At 35.7% G+C, this 16024-nt stretch overlaps 1 protein-coding gene across 1 annotated transcript in view; it reads right to left on the bottom strand.

Annotated features, from left to right (window-relative positions):
- Nucleotides 1-6374: 6374 nt before the first annotated feature.
- LOC129808766 (paired box protein Pax-6-like) overlaps nucleotides 6375-16024 on the bottom strand; it is an 83941-nt gene continuing 74291 nt past the window's right edge. The window contains exons 7-9 of the mRNA XM_055858605.1: nucleotides 12822-13096; nucleotides 12402-12586; nucleotides 6375-6838 (exon numbers count right to left, since the gene is read on the bottom strand). Coding sequence (XP_055714580.1) covers nucleotides 6750-6838; nucleotides 12402-12586; nucleotides 12822-13096 — 549 coding nt within the window. The 3' untranslated portion in view covers nucleotides 6375-6749. The remainder of the gene's footprint in view (nucleotides 6839-12401; nucleotides 12587-12821; nucleotides 13097-16024) is intronic.

Here is a 16024-nt window from a genome sequence, read left to right as displayed (position 1 = left end):
TTTCCCGTTTTCCCCCCTTTTTTTTTAATAGATTTTCACCACAGATACCTCTGTGGGATTTTCTAGGAGCAATATAAAATGCATAAGAGAGATTTTCCATGTGCATAAATTAAATTTTCCCCAATTTTCCCACTTTTCCTTGTTTATTTTTCACAAAGAAACCATTTGAATGACATTTTGAAATGTGTCGATAGAGAGATGAGTCAGTTTGTGCTGCCACCTTCAGTCAATTTCACAGTCATCTTGACAAAGCGCCTTTTTGTGAATATTGTGGAGATTTTCCCTCGTTTTTCCCAGTTTTTCCGCAATTTTCAGAAAACCTGGCGCATAGATTGTGTTTGAAATTGCAAGTAGGGAACTCCTGGGGTTCCAGTAAAGTAAACAGAAAGGAGAATACCGTGAAAAAGTGCTAGAATTAGAGTGACACGGAAAAGTGAGGTTATTTTTAGGAAAATCGTTTCTGGATAGGGGGAAGTGGGGCTACTTTGAGAACTGAGTTTTAATGTGATATACACTCAAAAAAATCCACGGTTAAATGGGTATGTAAAACAGGGTTTGTCTATCAAACTGATGCCAAACCCTGTTTCAACCTAAACGTGGCAAGGTTTGATGTACTAGTATTTTTTAAACCCTGTTTCAACCAAACCCTGAAAAGGTAGAAAGTCAAATCCTGTTATGGATATTGATTAACCTTGCCGTCAGTAAACCTTGGCAGGAATGAAGACCAATCCTCGTCACGATTATATTTTAAACCCTGTTTTCGTCAAACCCTGGCAAGAGTAAACCATAATCCTTGTCAGGGGTATATTTTAAAACCTTTTTCTCAGTAAACCTTGGCAAGAATGAAGACCAATCCTCGCCATGTTTATACCTTAAACCCTGTTTCGTCAAACCCTGGAAGGAGTATGGCTTCACCCGTGACACGGGTTACACTCAATCCTTGTTTCCATCAACCCCTGGCAAGCGGAAAAACAACCCTTGTCATGAGTTTATTCAAATCTCGCCTCTTTCAACCCCTGGATGACTATTTTCAACCCTTGTTAAGATTAAAATCAAATTTGCTTGGAAAATAATTAAATAAAACTAGAAATTCTTATTATAATTATTTTGCATCACTAAGGAAATAAAAAGTAACGGCTAAAATAAAAAGTTTATACTTTAGTCGTTATTTTCTTATTTTCTCAGTGAAGAAAAATATTATAAAAGGAATTTCTAAGCATTATTTAATTGTTTTACATGTAAATTTGACTTAAATTCTAACAAAGATTGAAAAATGATTTCCAAGAAGTTTACTTAAGTGAGATTTGAATTTCTCATATACATACATCAGTGTAGAAGTATAAAAAAAATTATAATTAGGTTAAGTAAACATTTAGAATTTATTACAATAAAATGGTACTTGTTGCTCTAACAATATATCATTATAATTCCTTATTTTACTATTAAATAATTATAATTTAACACAAATATAAGAATTTATAACTCCTAGTTATTTCATTACTTTAAACTTTATTATATTATTATTTTTTAAGGTATCGTAAAAATATCTGTTATTTAAAGCTTTTTTAAACAATGTTGGCAAAAACTAGGGAGTAAATTTTACAACAGCATTAGAAAAGCTTTTTTCAAAATAATTAAGCAAAAACTTAGGAAAATCCATCAAGAAAAATTGACAGTATTTGTTTACCTATATTCTTTTTCAATATTTAATCTTATCTCAATGAAAAATAAATAAATATATCTATATTACCTTAACAGCTTTATGGCGTCTACACACTAATAGAATTTTTTTTTATAAATGCCTTTTTTGAAAATTTCTGACGTTTCTACCTACAAGGATATGGGAAATTTGCTTTAAAAAGGCATTTTTAAAAAAAATTCTACTAGTGTGTATACGCCAGCATGGCGTATACACACTAGTAGAATTTTTTTGTGGTATTGCAACTTTAAAAAAATATATACATATTCTTTGATAACAAAGTACAACATGTGAAGAATATTTTCTCATCTCAAAGCTTCAAGCCAGTGAGAAACTTTAGGATAGAGCCTTTACAAATTTATTTAAAGCCAATTGAGAAGCATCAACTTTAAAGCTCTTTTAAAAATTTAAATTTGTGAGATTTATATGCAAAGTTGATTGTTTAAAATTTAAACAAGGATTTGTTTTTTTTTCCTTGATCATACCTTATTTTGTACGGCGAATGTAGTGTAAAATACGCCATTTTTTTCTTGTAAAAAATGCTATTGAAAACAAATTTCATGTTTATAAACTTTCGTTGAAATATAAGTTTTACTCAACTGCTAACAGCAAATATTTAGTTTTCTGATTTCAGAGAAAAACTATGTGAGTTATGTCTCCGAAAATCGTTTTAAAAGATCAGCCTCTTAAAATTTGTAAATGAAAATTTTAGAAAAGGGACAGATAATCCTAACCGGCTTATGTAGGTGAGATTCTTAACGTGAGCTAACTCGGAATGCATGCAAATTCGATTTGGAGCTGAAGTTGGGAGACGCCATTCAGTTATCTTAAATCAAATTCGTGAAATTATACAAATTTTGTATTGAAACCAAAATATCAAGGATTTGGATGAACTGACAGAAAAGTGATATATGGGTGAAATGTAGACCAGAATGTTCTCTATAATTTTCCCATAGAACATGATCTCATCGATTACTCAGAAGCCAAGATAATCGAGGTTTTTTGTTTCTTAACTCGTTTTTTCATCCAGAGTTCCCCAAGTAGTCATTTGTTGAACTTCAACTATATCAAAGAATTGTTGTATTTTGCGGGACTTTCCATTTAAACCCCTATTTTAAGTGTCTTGGTGGAGTAGAGGCAGTCAAATTGGCATCTGAGTGATTTCAAAGCGTTATTATTGGAAAAATCAATTTTTTCACACTTAAACGGCAAAATCGGAGTGATAGCGTAGTCTGAGTGGAAAATGATGTATGGACAAAATGTAGAGACAAATGTGCTCTACAATTATGTTGAAGTAATCATCAAAATCGGTTCAGCGACAGTCGAGATAATTGAGGTTATGTGATATTGAAATTGGTTTTTCGACTGTGGCGCCCCTGGTGTTGGTCCCACGAAGTTCAAATATTCTAGAAAGTTGTAGCATTTGGTGAGATCTTTCGTTTAAGCCCTCATTCATCAAAATCGGTTACATAGAACCGGAGATATGATTTTTTGAATTTCGTGAACTTTGACCCCTCATATCTCCGGTTCTATTGAAACCACAGCGCGCATACGCACCATTTTGGAAACGTCCTAGATTGGACTACAACATACTAAAATTTCATTAACTTGCACAATGCCGTTTTTGAGAAAAGTGACTTTGAATTTCGATGAATTTTGACGCTATCACAGCGCCACCTGTGGTGACTTTTTGAACTTCCATCTGAAAGTGCTCATCGAGACGAAACCAAAAAGGTAAAATTTAGGTCGCTATGTTAATTAGAACCGGAGATAGAGGCCGGTCAATGTTCGAACTTTGACCCCTTATAGCTCGGGTCAGGGGTTATGGATCGACTTAAGGTTTTTTTTTGTTTGATAGGTATAATCAACGGCTACAACATACTAAAATTTCAGCCCGATGCACAATGGAATTTTTGAGTTATTTAACTTTTAAGATTTAAAAATTTTCTTTTTTAAAAAAGCGCCCCTAGCGGTGGTTTTATGAACTTGCGATGTTAGAAGGGGAAGTGGCATTTCACGAGAGCTTTCCAAAAAGCCCTCACTTTTTAAATTCTGACAATTAGAACCGGAGTTATGGCCATTTTAAGAAATTTTTTTTGGACCCTTATAGCTCGGGTCAGGGGGGTCGGGGGACCTTAAGTTTGGTATTGATGGAAAGCTCTAAGGCCCAGCTATAACATACTAAAATTTAAGTCCGCTGAATGCCATAGGGGCGGAGCTATTGAGAAAACAAAAAAAGGGGGGTCTTCAAAATGGCGGAAGGAGGGGTGGGGGGTGGGGGGTCAATGCACCAAGTTGCAATTTTCACCCGATATATAACCTTTGCCGAAAACCGCAAGTCGATATCTTTTTTAGTTTAGGAGCTATTAAGCTCCAAAGAGCGGCCGGCCGGCCGGCCGGCCGGCCGGCCGGGAACGTAAATTAGCCACATATATATTCGTGATCAGGAAGTGCTGAAACACATTTTGGCCAAATTTGAGGTCGATCGGACGACATGAAATTTTGTTAGGATTATAGTAGGTGAGATTGTTAAGAATCTCACCTAATATTGTTCTAATGTTGTACTTTTATGTTTCAGAGTTGGATTTGAAGAAATATTCTTTATTATATTTAAAAAAAAAAAATTAAAGAAGGGCATATTTTATGGTTTCTGAAACCTACGTAATTCCTTAAGCTTAAATTAATCAATCCTGCTTCAGCCTGCACCACTTCAAAGGATGTGTAAGAGGTTAGGACAGCGGCAATTATTTTATTTTGCACTTCCCATTTCCACTGCTCCCTGGCGTGCTTCTGTTCTCTCCTCTTGAAATTTTAGGTAAATTTCCATGTTTCAGTATGATCCTCTCGTTCGAACTTCTGCAAATCTGGAGTTCCGACATCTAAGAAAAAATGGTAACATAAACTAAAATTACAAAATTTATCTTAACCGTTTAGACATGTAGATAGATAGATAGATAGATAGATGTTTATTCATTAGCAATAAATAAGGCAAAATCCCGTGGAAAATAGAAAACGTATAAAACGGTTAACTCGAGATTAAAAAAAGAAGTTAAAACGTAATCTTGACACAGTTTAAAATTCAAAAGTCTTTAGAATATTTTGTGGTGAACAGCATTTCACAGTTTTTTCACTAAAATCACGAGAAATTTTATCGATTTTTTTTTAGAAAATAAAGATAAAGATAAGAAAATAATAATTTTTAAAAGTTCGTGAAAATCCCGTTAAAAATACAGAAAACGCCGCACTTGAACTTTGGATGCGCACACTTTGCACCAATACTAACCGTGGCAAGGATGAAAATCAACCCTTGAGAGATTAAAACAGAGTCAAGGTTAAAACAGGGGTAAAATCCTAATCTTGACACGGTTTAAAATTTAGGCGTACGGAAAATCCTCAGTGAACAGCATTTTCACGCTTTTTCCACTAACACCTTCAAGAATTTCACCGATATTTTTTATGAAAATTAATTTCTCACTGTTTATTTGGGCATTGATGGTGGAAAATTGGGATAAATTCTGTGAAAACTTGAGGAAACGCCGCACAATGGCTTTAGACGCGCACACATTGCACCAATACTAACCGTGGCAAGGATGAAAATCAACCCTTGAGAGATTAAAACACGGTTAACTCAAGGTTAAAACAGGGGTAAAATCTTAATCTTGACAGGGTTTAAAATTTAGGCGTGCGGATAATCCTCAGTGAACAGAATTTTCACGCTTTTTCCACTAAAATCTTCAAGAATTTCACCGAGATTTTTTTAGAAAATATATTGCTCACCATTTATTTACACATTTACGGTAAAATTGACCCTAAATTCAGTGAAAATCTCATGAAAAAAAGAGAAAACTCCGCACTTTGATTCTTGACGCGCACGTTTGGTTACAAACTTGAAAAGAAAATTAAACACCACTTACCACAGATCTTTTCACAATTTACTCTTCTCCTATGTCGTTGATAGGTCCCTGGGTGGTCACTGGGGGCTCATATTGAGCCCCAATCCCCGAAATGTCAACGCGAATGCCTCCATTCTTTGAGGCACACTGAACACTAAACACCATTTTTCTCTTACTGATTCCACTTGACAAGTTTACACGAGAAACCCTTAAATGCATTAAGAAGCTCGCCATGATAGAAATTTAAAACCATTCAAACCTTGCGCAAGATTTAAACCGATGTGCTAAGGTTAATAGTGAAATCCTTCACTAAAAAAAAGGAGTTAAAATTGCTGAAACAGGGTTAACTCATGTTTACAGTTTAAAACCTTTTTAAAATTAAACCGTGACTAACCCTGTTTATAGTCGATTTTAAACCTTGCCTCAAATAAGCTCTTTTCTGAGTGTAATTTGGATAGACAAAATAATTGTGGATTTTTAAATAAAATAATTGTAAGAACCAGCTTCATTGGGGAAATAGGCGAAAAAGTCGTATAACAATCTAGCCCCACAGCTCAAAGAAGCCCCACCTCCCCCTAAGATAATTTTCCCGGAAAACAGATTATTCCGTAAGAAATATTCTCAGGTTTTTCTGTAATTCTCAGGTTTTCCGTAAGAAAAACAGAGCATTTTCCCCTTGGAGCCACACTGAGGTTTTTCTTTTGGAGAATTTTCACAGCTATATAGAAAACATCAAAATCGGATCCAAATTGGATTTTGTGCTAAACAAAAATTGGCATCGATTGAAAATTCATATGTCATATTTATTCACAAACTACACATACATCTTTTTATCTTAATTTATTCTTTTTTTTTCTTTCTTATTTACCTATTTCTTGTCTTTTTTCTTAAATTTTCTTTTAATTCTTCTTTTTTAATGTCTTTTTGTTGATTTTTTTTTTCTTAAATCGCTTCTCTTTAGTTTCTTTTTCTTTTTTTTTCTTAAATTCTCTCTCTTTCTTAAAATTGTGTGATGTCCAATGGAATGTATAATGTTCTTTTTGTTGTTGTTGTTTTTTTTTATTTATTTATTGCTTGTACAATTGGGTGATGTTTTGCGCGGGAAAATAGAGATGGCGTTTTGGCGGGATTCAGTCAAGACGCGAAGACGCCAAAGATCACTGAAGACGCGGCCAGTAACTGGCACTGATATCAGTACTGTGGGCAGGTATTTGAACTGGTACCGAGACTCCGGCCGAAATAACACCTGAAATTAATTGAATATTAATTAATTCATTTAAATTGAGCCTATAGTCGGGCGTTTCGCTATATGGATCGTTATGACTACCCTAACTAGATAAAATCCACTTTTAATAATATTTTTTATTTTTACAGTAGACTCTCTCTCAATCGTGAATATGGGGCAAAATGTCATCCGGTTTAGCGATAGAATTTAGCATCAAAGCCTTTGTAAATTCCACAAAAAGTGTTCAATTATAAAGAATCACGATAAAATAGGAAGAACTACAGCGAATTTGAGCAAATTAGCTTCATAATTAAGCGTGAAAACTGTCAACAAAATTTGACGCCCGATTGAGAAAGAGCCGATTGAGTGAGAGTCTACTGTATTTCCATAATATTGTTACTACTTGCTCGCATGAATTATAGCTTTAATTGTAAATAAAGCTTTTCCACCACTAAGAGTGTTTTAAAAGGGCTTTTAACTCACTGGGGATTTAAAACAGCCTCTTCTCAATATGCCCAAAATAGGCAAATGGATCGATAGGCGATTCTGCACTTATTTAATTAATAAATTAATTAGTTTTAGGATCTGAAAAAATGATCATTCGCCACAATATTATAATCCTCGTAATCTTTGCTATTCCAAAAAATCCAGCATAAATTCCACGAGCATTTCCATGGATGTATTCTATAGAAAAAATCCAGCATAAATCCATTAAATTTTCCTTGAAACCTATTATGGAAAATTCCTATGGATTTTTTTAAGGAAAACTAGTGGAAAAATACCAAGGAATTTTCCACTTGTTATTCCTATTCCGCTTTCTTTTGCAATTGGGGGAGACTCTACTGTATACATTCAGGCGTATTTTAAAAATGATTTCATAAATTGACTCCCAATGGTAGGCAAACTTGCATAATTGTATGTGCATAATTCCGACAGATGCATAATCCCGAAGGATTTAATGTCGGGACTGAACGTAATGTGTTTCTACCTTTTTACTGAAGTACACAGTACGCATAACGTTATATTACGATTTTATTTTGCTATACAGTAGACTCTTCGATATCCGGTACTTCGTTATCCGGGTGACAGCTGCCAAACACTGGCGGTTGATATATTCAAAATTATTTTCACTAAACATGAAGTTTGTCCAGAGTGAATTAAAGTATTATTAACATTGTATCGAAGTTTTTAATACATAATTGTGATAAAAAAATCATCATCATCATCATTATAGGCTTCGCGGGCGCGCGGCGGCCAGGGCCATATGCACCACTTTGCACTTGTACACTTGTGACATTGTGTAGGAACCCCCAGCGGAGAGCCCCTTTGAACTTACATGAGTTTCAGCATATTAATTTTTTTCAGGAAATTGAGTACTTTTTTACATGATTGGGAATTACTGGGTGTACCCAAGTCATGGTACAGTGAGATTCCACCAACTTGATTCCTTTCCTCCTGATACCTGATGCACTCCTCAAGCAAATGCTTCACGGTTAAAAGACATCCGCACTCGTCACAGATTGGCGGCAAACCCCCTTCCATTAACCGTGTAAACAGACGGAATTTCCACGGGAATTCCCACGAGCAAATGGTAAATTTGCTATACAAGCGCCCTCTGCAAAAGTGCACGAAACTGCCCGAATGTCTTGAAATATTTTGAATTTCAAATGGAAATTTTCCGTTGGAGGGTGAAATATTCAATTTTCTAAAATGGAAAAAAGCTATCTCGCTCGAGATAGCTTTTTGCTTCCGGAGAATTCCGAAAATTTAATTTGGAGTGTTTTTAAGCAAATAATATATGAAAAAACATGTAAAATCTCCTGTAGTGATCAAAACATTGATTTTAAAAGCAAATTTAAAACCGATTAATAATAATATAATAATTTTGAAAGGATTAGTGTTTCTGGATTAAATTAAATATTCATCAATAACATTTCAGAAGAGGTTTAAATGATTGGAAAGGCAGATTCAAAATTTATCTTTTTCAATAAATCCCATTATTAAAAAATGTAAAGAATATAATAATGTAGATAAGGAAATACAAAGAATAGTAAGAACTATCGAAGTTCACTGATGAAAATTATAGCCAGAAACCATATAAACTGCCTTTTCGGATATAAAATATTACTTCAATATTTTTTATTGTTTACTTTTTTTTGGAAATAAAATTTTAAAATATTTTACAGTCTTCTTGTTTTTTAAAACAATTTGTATTCAATTATTATACAATTAACTAATTTTTGTAAACGTCTCTGTTCCGAATGAATTGACTGCTTGGTCACCCAGGGATATTTTATACATTTTCTTCCAACACTTTATAAAATTTTAAATTATCTGCACTACAATTAAACGAAAATTAATCAATAGGTCCTATCAGCAAAGATATCCAAAGCCTGTCGTTGATTTATCCACTTTAATTGGGGGTTTTTGACAAGATATTTACGCTATAACAACGTTTCTAATCATTTCTCGAGAAATTTTAAAAGATTTTCCATGAAATGTATTAATAGATAATATTACTAATATCCTTGTGGTATAATAAAGCCACTTTAATAAAATAAAGTACGTAAAATATCTTCTAAATACACATTCCGTTATTTATATTCGGAAAAAACAAAATTTGAAATTCAAATCTTCGGAGCATTTTTGTGTTGCGCTTGAAGTCCACCAGAGGCGCATAGAGCGGATGGTAAAAATTTGACAGTTCAATATGGGAATTTCCATCCGGAATTCCCATCCGGAATGGAAAATCTCATGGGAATTCCCGTGGGAATTCCGTCTGTTTACACGGTCTGTTTTCTCCTTGAGAGCTGAGGATGGATCGTACAGACAGGGTCCTCACTTATATTCCTCAACTTGTTATTCCCTGGTATGGAGGACCATTTTTCCTTTCTATGGGAAATCCAACTTTGTTTGGTACACCTTTGTGCATCTAGTAAGGGGACTGGTGTTAATCTGATCTCCTTTTTGTCCGCTCCATGCTTAGCGAGCTTATCCGCCTTTTCGTTTCCGGGTATTCCGGAGTGGCCAGGAACCCAAACCAAGGTTACCGCTGGATGCTCATGCAAAATTGATCTAATCCTTGTGGGAATAGAAAGTGAGCACTCGGGGTTCTCCACCGCTCGGAGGGTGGACAAACTGTCCGAGAAGACAACAAAAGACTGGGAGCCTTGAATGCCAACATCCAAAGCGTGCTCGATTGCCATTGCCTCAGCCGTGAAGATGGATGTCATCCGATCAACCCCAACAGAGATTTCTAATGGAGGATGCGGACTATAGACCCCAAAACCGGTGCCTCCCTCGTATTTCGCTCCATCCATGTAGAAATATCTACTATCATTGCCAAGGTCGTGTAGTTTCTCCAGAAAGTGTGCACGGTAAGCTTCAATAGATGTGTTGTCTTTTTTAAGGGTTGCCAGACTAGAGTCGATGCATTTTTGGTTAAAAATCCATGGGGGGACAGTTGTCGTCACGTTCAGTCTCTTTGTATATTCAGGGACATGCAATTCCTTAAACGTCTGTTGAGCTTGATCCACCACAGAAATCACCCTTCTTTTTCTACCCTCCCTATAACTCTTGAGATCTTTATGCAGCAGGTGTTTTGGTTCATGATTCACCCGGTTAGCCCATCTCACCAACTGTAGTTCCCTTCTCTCCTCGAGTGTTGGGACATTCGCTTCTGCATATATACTTGCTGTGGGAGAGGACTTAAACGCTCCCATTGACAGCCTAACAGCCGTGTTGAAAGTGCTGTTCAGTTTGTTGAGAGTGGATCTAGAGGCAGTTCCATACACTTGGGATGCATAGTCACATGTACTTCCGATTAAGGCCTATGTTATGCGTAACAGTTGCGTCCTATCGCTGCCCCAGCTAGTGCTACTAAGAATTTTAATTAGTTTTAATTTTTTCCCACAGTTAATTCTTAGGTCTTCCACATGTTTTTTAAAATTCAGATATTTGTCGAAGACAACACCCAGAATTTTTAAGTGAGGCAAGAATTCGATCCTTCTGCCATTCAGCATGAGGGTCGGGTCAGGACAGTTTCTTCGTCTACAGAAGTGGATAGCCTTTGTTTTATCGGAAGAAAACTTGAAACCGTATTCCCGCGACCATATCTCCAAAGCGGTGAGGGCCTCTTGGATTATGTGCTGCAACTCGGAACCAGTTTTTGCCTTTGCGAACACTATGAGATCATCCGCGTATAGAAGATGCTCGATCTTATGCAATGACAGTGATTGGGAAGCGGATGAAATCGCAACCAGAAAAAGGGGCACGCTCAAGACGCTACCTGTTGGCACACCGTTAATCTGTGTACGCTCCTCGGACAGAGACTCTCCAACAGCACCCACGAACTGTCTATTCACCAGAAAATTCTCAATAAAAGAGAGCATTTTCCCATTCATTCCCCAAAGCTTTAACTGATTGGTGATATTAATGCGCCATACTTTCTCGTAAGCCTTTTCTAGATCAAAGCTAACACATACCACGTGTTCGCCGTTGTTCAACGCATTTGCGGTAAAATGTTGCAATATAGCTAAGTTGTCCACGGTTGATCTTGATTTTCGGAAACCGAAATGGTGATCCGGCAAAAGATTATTGGATTCAAGCCACCATATCAATCGCCTTGCAATCATCTTTTCCAATAACTTGCTAACACAGCTGAGCAGAGATATTGGTCTGTAACTAAACGGATTCACAGGAACTTTTCCAGGTTTTGCTATAGGGATCACCATGGCCATTTTCCATATCTCTGGAAACTGCTCCTCCATGTAAATTTTATTGTAGAGTGAAAGGAGGTGTTTCTGCTCAGTAGTTGGGAGGTTTTTAAGCATCGCATAAGAAATTCTGTCTAATCCTGTGGATTTCCCCTTGACGCCCTTAAGGGCATGAACTAATTCTGAGAAGTTAAACTTCACATTCAAAGCTTCTGTTGGGTTATTCTGGGGGGCGAAAGAGTAAGACAACAGTTTATTGCGAGTTTCAAGCTTTTCCGCGCTTAGATCAGAATCATCGGAATTCGAGCAAAAAGTTTTTGCGAGGGTTTCAGCTATAAGCTTTTGGTCTGCTACAAAGCCTTCCGAGGAGATCATCGCTGTGGCTCCCGAACCCTTAAAACGTCCGCATAGCTTTCTCATTTTGTCCCATACCTCCTTTGATGTTGAGGTGGAATCAATTCGCTCGACGAAATCTTGCCATGATTTTTGTTTTGCTTCGACGACTAGTTTTTTAACATGACTCCTACTAATCCGAAAAGCGCTAAGGTTCTCTGGCGTGGGATAGTTTTTATAGATTCTATATAGTCTCCTCCGTTTTTTAATGGCATCTTTTATCTCTTTTGTCCACCATGGTACATATTTTTTCTTGGGGTTTGTGCTAGTCACCGGAATGGTGGATAAAAAAATGAAACATTAAGCACACCATGAAGAAAATTCTCTTGTTCTTTGTCAGACAGAAAATAAATTCACACAGCACAAAATAGAAAAACCGTTGACCAGATTCAAAAAACTTAAATGTCATTTTGTCCCCCATTCAGCCGGATATCGAAGAGTCTACTGTACATGGGAAATGGTGTAAATGTAGTCACCTGTACTTGTTGGTGCAGTGGCGCTACTGGCGTACGAAGCATGTTGCGTCGATGGTTGTTGATGGGCCGTCGCTGGATTGCACGGAGTTCGCGGGTGAGTGGCATAGGTGGCGCTCAATGACAGTGGATCGTGAAAGATGTAGGGATAGTCTCTCTGTTGCAGACACGATGACGTCGTCATAGAGCTGCAATTTGTTTTTTTTTTTTAATTCAAATTAATTCTGCACCATTTTTTATTATATTTTCTAATTATCAATGGTTTTGGAGTGATGTGAAATATATTGTTAAATTGCTTTTGAGAAGTACTTTACAAGAATACTAAATTACTCACAGTACACTCTCAATAAAACTCTATTTTATAGATTCTTTGTAACTGAGTGCCTTTACTAATTGAATTTAGTGTAGTTTGAGGTGAATTACCTGTAGGTGTCACTGATAGTGGCGATTGGTTGAGGTATCGTGGCGTACATTGAATTGAAGCCCGAATTGAGGGGTAGGCGGGGAGTTGCTGATGTGAGAGGTGGACTTGGACCGGGAGTAGCGGTACCATTTGTGGGCGGAGGTGCACTGGAGGGTTGTGTCTCGGCTGAGGTGGTTGGAGGAGCTGGTGCACTGTCACAGATTTGACTTGAGCGTCTCTGTGTTCGGAGTTTCTCTTCTCGGCGCCATTTGGCACGTCTATTTGAAAACCAAACCTAGAAAAACAAGACATTTTTGTTTTTTAAGAAGAAGCAGGAGAATGCCAAGAAAGATGAATAAAAATTAATAAAAAAAAGTAATAAGGTGGGCCAGATCGGTCTGGTGATGACGTAGATATTTTTTAGAGGTTATGTCAAAAATCATCTGTTCGTGACTCGCGCCAAAATCTCATGCGAATACATTTCTATAAAATGTTGGAAATATATCAAAATTATTAGTTTAATTGTTAACAGTAATGACAATTTTTATCAATTAAACTAATATTTGATGTTGTTTCTGTTTTTTCATGCTTTTTTTGCCACAAAATTCTACTTGGCAAAAATTATTTCCACAAAACCCGGCAGACCATACATCGCATGAGCAAATCACAAATGTGTCAGGACATTCAATACTAATATTTTCTTTGGAAAAAACTCAGAATAAATAAAATAACATTTTAATGGAATTCAAAGCATAAAAATCACGTAGAATACCTAATTGACGTAAAATGCCGAGTGCAGACTTCTACAATAGTTTTAAGGACTCATAAATCCATTTCCCCATTAAAATTTCCACATTTTTTCCGCTTTTGTGTTAAATTAAAAGAAAAATACACAAAAAAAATGTTAAAATGAGTTTTCATAGATTTTACTAACAAAAGACTAATTTATTAAATTAATTTTTCCAATACTTTGGCGAGAATTCTATCACACATATCAATTACTTTCCTTTAAAATCTATCATGTATGAGTTTTTTCAGAATATTTTATGAGGAATTTAGAAAAGAAATTTAAGGTGATATTTGAATTCTCAACTTATGGTGCTTTCAGTACAATTTTACAACTATTTTGATTTTATATTAGTTAATTTTTATCAATTAATTTTAAATTTACAATTATTTTGTGTTTTTTAACCAATTTTCATGCCACGAAACCTATTAAATGTCATTACCTGATGAAGTTTGGCCTCCGAAGAGAATTCATTAAGACAAAATTGGCATTTTCTCGTCTTTAGCGCGTTTTTTTTTTTTTGAATATTGCAATACTTAACCCTTTACCGACGAGACACTTTTTAGGGACGGAAAATCAACGATAAAAATTATACTGAGAAACATAATCAATGATAAGTCTTACATCTAACCTTGGAAAGTCCAACAGAGTCTGATTCGGTGTATTTTGTGCTTCTATGAACGATAGGGACAAAAATAGCCCAAATATTTAAGTAATTTCTCTGATAATACCAATGAACAATATTTTTCGCTTTAATGAAAAATATTACGTACGAGTATTGTAGTTTTTATTGCCAAAAGGGTTTTGCTTAAAAAAAAAATTGAAAGTATAAATGCCCGAATTTGAGAGAGTCTACTGTAATTTTCAAAATTCAGATCATAAAAATGTTATCAAATAATTTTCTCACAGAGAAAAAGTTTATTAAATATTCTATACAGTAGGGAAAAGTGCTCTCTGCAGTTCAGACTTTACCATTTTTTTTCCGGTAAAATCGAAAAAATAATCTTAATTTTTACTACACAGAAAAAAAATCTGTAATTCATTAACCCATTCAGTCAATGTATCAGAAATATTTGAAATAGATTTTTCATATTTTGGAATTAGTTTCATACAGATTAATAGATGGTGTTTTTGAAAAGATATTTTTTTTAAAATCTATAATAAAAGTTGCCAATAATAAATTATCTAAAACCACTCAATTTGCGTATGATATATAATACCATGGTAAGGAATGGGTTAAAATAATTTTGAAAAATATGAAAGTATTCCACATGGAAAGAACCAAGAATTGAAAAACCCACACACTAATAATGTAAGATCGCATCAGCAGGCTGATACACGCTCAATTCCCTATCAATATTCAGAGCGACAATGCTTTTGCATAAAAATATAATTACTATTTTTTTATTTTGCAAAAAATAAGACATTTCCCCGTAAATTATCCGTAGAATTCATTCTTGCATGTCTTTTATCTAATTATTTCGAAAATAACATTTCTCCTAAGATATTTAATTCGAAAGTCGGAAAATCAAGGAAAAAATTGAGAGGGAAATGATCTGAACATGTGTTTCCACTGATAAAGCGTGTTCCGAATTTAAATTTTAAGAAGACAAATAACTCTCATTAAAAAACTATAGTACATATAAAAATACTATTTATATTTCTTGAAAGGGTATTTCATTGTGATTCAAATCCACTTTATGGTTTTTTATTCAAGCGGTTTCTCCGCGAAATCTTCGCACCATCTTCTTTTACTCCCCTCCGAAGGCTCTGGACAAGGTTGTCCCCACGATCTCTCACGACTTTATTCCACTTTCGTGCGAAGTTCTGCAAATCTTTGGCTGGATTAGTCTTCTTCTCCTTCGTCTCCTTTCAAAATTCGCGTGGCTTTCGCGTAATGACATAATGCCAAATCAGGCCAAAATAGAGGAGGGATGTCGTGGCTTTGATACAGTGGCAAAAGTCCTTTTTGGAGGCACTCTTTAATGTAGATATCCGCGTTCATCATCCCTGTCATGAAGAATTCTTCGTTGCGACGTCCACAAGAGCAGAGTGCCATCGAAACCACAAATTTCTTCGGAAAGTTGTCGTACTCTTTGACCTTGAACTTGCTGGCTACACCCGTACGAGTCTTCGCTGTGTAAAACTTTTGGCCGGGCAACTGAGTAAATTCACCTTTTACGACACTTTCGTCGTCCATCAAAATGCATCCTTGAAAGCCTTTCGTACGTTATCAATCCGTTATTCTCTTTGATTCTCTGCAAAAAAAACTCTGGGAGATACCCAGCTTTTTGCCCAGATCTCTGACTGAAAGGTAAGGTTACTTCTGGAAAAGCGCCAATACTCTCTTCTCCATCCTCTTGTCTACAGATCCAGGTTTTCTGCCACATCCTGGCTTTCGAACAACAGTCCTGAGTTCCTTGAAGCGTAATATAA

This window comes from Phlebotomus papatasi, chromosome 5 (assembly GCF_024763615.1).
Source record: "Phlebotomus papatasi isolate M1 chromosome 5, Ppap_2.1, whole genome shotgun sequence".
Taxonomy (NCBI): domain Eukaryota; kingdom Metazoa; phylum Arthropoda; class Insecta; order Diptera; family Psychodidae; genus Phlebotomus; species Phlebotomus papatasi.
This window is presented reverse-complemented; position numbering and strand designations above follow the sequence as displayed.